At 46.9% G+C, this 4619-nt stretch overlaps 1 protein-coding gene across 1 annotated transcript; it reads right to left on the bottom strand.

The window, feature by feature from the left end:
• Positions 1-4: 4 nt before the first annotated feature.
• Positions 5-4508, bottom strand: LOC114040488 (protocadherin gamma-B6-like; the record flags this gene model as incomplete). Its single annotated transcript, XM_027858604.1, has 2 exons — positions 4334-4508; positions 5-174 (listed from the first exon to the last, which is right to left on the bottom strand). Coding segments are annotated over exons 1-2 (345 nt in total), but the record flags the coding sequence as incomplete, so codon positions are not given.
• Between the last annotated feature and the right edge of the window lie 111 nt (positions 4509-4619).

Genomic DNA, 4619 nt, shown 5'->3' with positions numbered 1-4619 from the left:
CGGCCTTGCCATCTCTCTTCCCAGCGGCATTGGCCAAGGTGGCAGTGCTGCCCGGGATGTATACGTTCTGCCTATAGTCAGGCACATGCTGCAGGGTGAACTGGGGCCCATAGCGGGCACTCAGCCCCATGGTGCCTGCACCACCGCCAAGGGTCGAACTTCCATCAGCAGCTTCTGAAGAGAGAAAAGGGGAGAATCAGAAATGTGATTTAGGGAGCCACTGGAACCTTCCAATGTGTTGACTGCCCCCAACCCATAGCCCCTGGCCCACAACTCTGGGAAGTAAAAGCCACTGGAGCGTCTTCCTCTTTAAAATGAGAGGGCTGGACTAGATCATTGGGAGAGATATACATCTATCACAAAGTAGAGTGTTAGACTTAGAGCCAGACCTGGGTTTATCTGCAGCTAGGTGAAGTGGATAGATAGAGCCCTGGGCCTGGAGTCAGGAAGACCTGAATTCAAATGTGCACTCAGGTACTTACTACCCTGTGCAACCCTGGGCAAATCACTTAACCTCTGCCTACCTCAGTTTACTCAACTGTAAAATGGTGATAATAGCACTTAATTCCCAAAGTTGTTATGGGGGTTAATGAGATATTTGTAAAGCTTTTAGCAAACTGCCTGGCATATATTAAATGCTCTATAAATCCTTTTTTTCTCCGTTTCTTAATCCTGACATCTCCCCTCAAGAGATTATGAAATTATGAGAGAACAGAACCTAGGAGTCCTAACTCTCACATCCTTCCAGTTTGCTCTCCCTCGTTCCACTGGTGACTTCTGAGTCGTCCAGTGCTGTGAAGGTTAAACGAATAGAAAGGACTGGTCAAAGAAAGGGGGCGGAGGAAGAGGAGAGCCTCACTTACTAGCCTCTCTCCTCCCAAACATGAAAAGGGATAAGGATAGTGACTAAGGCTGGAGAGGTTGAGTAATCTTGGGACACAGACCAGGGATTGGGAAATAAAGACAAGAGAGGTTTCCAAAAGGAACCTGCTCCAGATGAGGAGGGGAACGGAGACATTCCTTGCCCCTTTTCTCCCCAGCCTCAGTTCATTATTCTCTGAGCCCCAGGTTTGGAAAACCCTTTTAGGCTTACCAACCCTCTGCCCCTCCCCTCCCCCCAATCCTTCCCAAGAATGGAGAGGAGATGTCTGGAAAAAACCAGTTGCTCTCTTTCTTTCCTTAAGATGGCCCCCTCTCTCTTCCTTCCACCCCCTTCCTCTTTTCCTTTCATTCTGACATTGCTTGTTTTTCCTAATTAGCTCAGCCTGGGAGCCTAGCCTGGCCCCCTAGCTCCACCTCCTCCCTTCCTCCCCTCCAGCAGCCTCTTCTAGCCTTGGAATGTATGTGTGTGTGAGGGGGAGGGGGGAAGGGTTTGGCAATACACAGCAAACTGAGCTGTGCTTCTCTGGAGGGCCAAATCTCCAGAGTGATTTATGAAATAGAGAAGCCAGAGGAAACGAGAGAGACAGACAGAGATAGAGACAGAGAGACAAAGACAGAGAGAGAGAGACAGAGGCAGAGACAGAAAACCAGAAAGACAGAGAAATGGAGATAGAAAGACAGAGACAGAGGCAGAGTGAGACAGAAACAGGCAAATAGAGACAAATAGACGCTCACAAACAGTGAAAGCCAGAGGGCCAGAGAAAAAACACAAGCAGAGACAGACCCAAGATCTGAGTTGGGGGAGGGGTGTAATGACAACCCCACCCTGCTTTGGAAATCTAGATCTTCACAATTTTCCATAGACCTCTCTCCTTCCCTCCAAGAAAAGTCCATTGTGGGTGAGGAGTAGCACCTTTACTTTATAAGAAGGGAAACTGAGACACATGGAATAATAGAAAGAACCCTGGATTTTAGTCAGAAGTCCTGGGTTTGAGCCCTGACTCTGCCAAGTATTAACTTGTGACTCTGGGCAAGTCATTTCACCTCCATTTCTTCATCAATAAAATGAGAAGGTTGTACTTGATCTTGATAACTCAATATTCAGCAATTCTTTTTTTTTTATGTGCATGTCTTTTTTTTTCATTACCACTTACTGGATTTATTAATATTCAGTGATTCTTAACAATGAACAGGGTGTGTGTGTGTGTGTGTGTGTGTGTGTGTGTGTGTGTGTTTGTGTTGTGAGAGGGGGTGGCAGTGAACAAACTGCACTTAGGACAGTAGACTTTTCACCCTCAGTCCCTCCCAAGGTCCAGTCTGTTTCCCCAGATCCCAGATACCAGCCTAGGACCTGCTCTTCCCTTCAGTCCAGGTGCACTGAGCAGGGGACATTGAACAAGCCGTTTGGAGGCGCTGGGTCAGGACCGGTGTGAGCTGCAAACCACAGCTTCCTGACTACCTCCCCTCCACTAACCCTTCTGTTTATTTAAAAAGTCTCCGAAGTGTAAGCTTCTGCTCCTTCTCCTCAGCCCTATGGGCTTGGCCTCCAGCTCCTGGAAGCTCTGAGTCTGTGGAAAATGGGCACTGGAGTAAGAGCCTGACCCTCTTCCCCCACCACACCCTTCACTCCCCAGGGCTCTAAACCCACGTGGGTCATGGCCCTGGGAGGCTGCAAGGTTATAGGGCCCTGACAGGAGACAGAAGCTTTCCCTGGCCCTGGGCCCCAGCTGAATTTAGCCCTGACCCCTATTCCAGTGGGACACTGAGGGGGAGTGTGTTTGCTCATGAGTGCCAATTCCATCTCTGGTTTTTAAATCTGCATTAAAAGGGAACAGGATACTCTCTGCCTGTGGAGTTTTGACCATAGCAGCTATATATACCTGACCAGTTTGACGACAGAGGTTCCAATGTGGTCCATGAATTGCACACCTCTCCCAAATCCCACCACATCCTCAATCTCCTTAACCAGAATTGTCCTACACCTTGGACACATCTGTCACCATCACTTCCTTACCTCCACCAAACCCTGAAGCACCGAGTCCTAATGAAAAGGGCGCTGGATTTGATGTTAATAGACTTCAATTCAAATCCTAGCTTTGCCAAATACTAAATGTCTGGAATTGGACAAGCCGTTTCATTTCTAAGACTCAGTTTCCTCATCTGTAATATTAATAATTGGCTTTTATATAGCACTTTGAGGTTTGCAAAACTCTTCACATCCAACTGTAAAAGGAAGGGGTTGGATCAGAGACACTCTTTAAGCTCTTTTCTAGCTCTAAATTCCATGATCCTTGTCATGCCCTCTCCCCTAGGGACCAGCTTCCCTCGTTGACAGATGGGGCCCCTCCTGGGCTTTACTTCGATTAGGAGGGGTCAAACCAGGGGTTTCCTGAAACCGGCTCAAACATTTTGTTCTCCTGAGAGTTGATTGTTAAATTTTTAGCGTGATCATTTTGTTGTTCAGTTGTCTCCAGTCATGTCCAACTCTCCATGACCCCTTTTGGGATTTTCTTAGCAAAGATACTGGAGTGGTTTGCCATTTCCTTCTCCAGCTCATTTTATAGAGGAACTGAGGCAAACAGGGTTAAGTGACTTGCCCAGGGTCACATAGCTGGTAAGTGTCTGAGGCCAGATTTGAACTCACCAAGATGAGTCTTCCTGACTCCAGCCCAGGAGCTCTATCTACTAGGCCATCTAGCTGCTCATGAGCATTTACACCCAGGCAATTGGCAAACACTACAAATCAGAGATTGGTTTATTGTTTTGTTGATGGTCTAGACTTTAAGAAAGTGATGAAGAAAATGTTAATGATACCGATTAAACTTTAAAATGTGTCCTGGGGACATTTTTCCTCCTGCCATTCTCCTCCCCCAAAACCAGTTGTTAAACTGTAATTTTAGTAAATTTAGTAAATACTAGCACTTCCCTGGGAAGTTGTTAGAAAAAGCAGTCATGGCCCTCTTCCTGTCTTGTAGGAGTTAGGCACAGGGGCATGGCTGAGCCCAGGGTACCGGGGCTAGAGGCAGGCAAGGAGCCAAGGCACGGCATGACTCCAATCTCGTTTTCTATACACTAGGACTCCAGAAAGACACCGTGTGTCTGTAGCCTGACTCAAACATAGATTACAGATAATAGCATTGAGAGGTAGAAGGGACCTTAGTGACCTTCAACTCCTACCCTCATTTTTTAGATGAGAAAACTGACACAGAGAAAGATTAAGTTGAGGATCACAAAACTAGTAATTGTTTAAGGTAGGATGTAAACTAAGGTTTTCCTGATACCAAGTCCAGTGCTCTATCTCTACCTTGGGACTTAGTTTTGAGACCCCAGCCAAGACTCTAATTTCCATTGAAAGACATCATTCTGTGATCATCACCAACCGCTCCCTCCCATTTTATTTTGTTTCCTCTCCCCTTCTCCTCACCCTCCTTCCCCCTAGCACATAACTCACCATTGGCAGAAGCCAGGATCATTGCCTGAAGCATCTCTGTGTCAAATTGATTGTTGGGCCAGGTGCCTCCTTCATCACCATTCTGGGAGCTATAGGGAGATGGACAGATAGTGAACGTTGAGTCTACTCTGGGATCCTTTCTCCCTGTGCTGGTCCCAGCCTGGGATCTTTGCATTCCACCCAATGGGATCAGATCCCATCTGATAGATAGATAGAAAGATAGATAGATAGAGAGATAGAGATAGAGAGAGAGAGAGAGAGAGAGAGAGAGAGAGAGAGAGAGAGA

Source organism: Vombatus ursinus, unplaced genomic scaffold (genome assembly GCF_900497805.2).
Source record: "Vombatus ursinus unplaced genomic scaffold, bare-nosed wombat genome assembly UNPS02013238.1, whole genome shotgun sequence".
NCBI classification, from domain to species: Eukaryota; Metazoa; Chordata; class Mammalia; order Diprotodontia; family Vombatidae; genus Vombatus; species Vombatus ursinus.
Note: the sequence above shows the minus strand (reverse complement) of the source record. Positions and strands in the feature narration are given on the sequence as shown.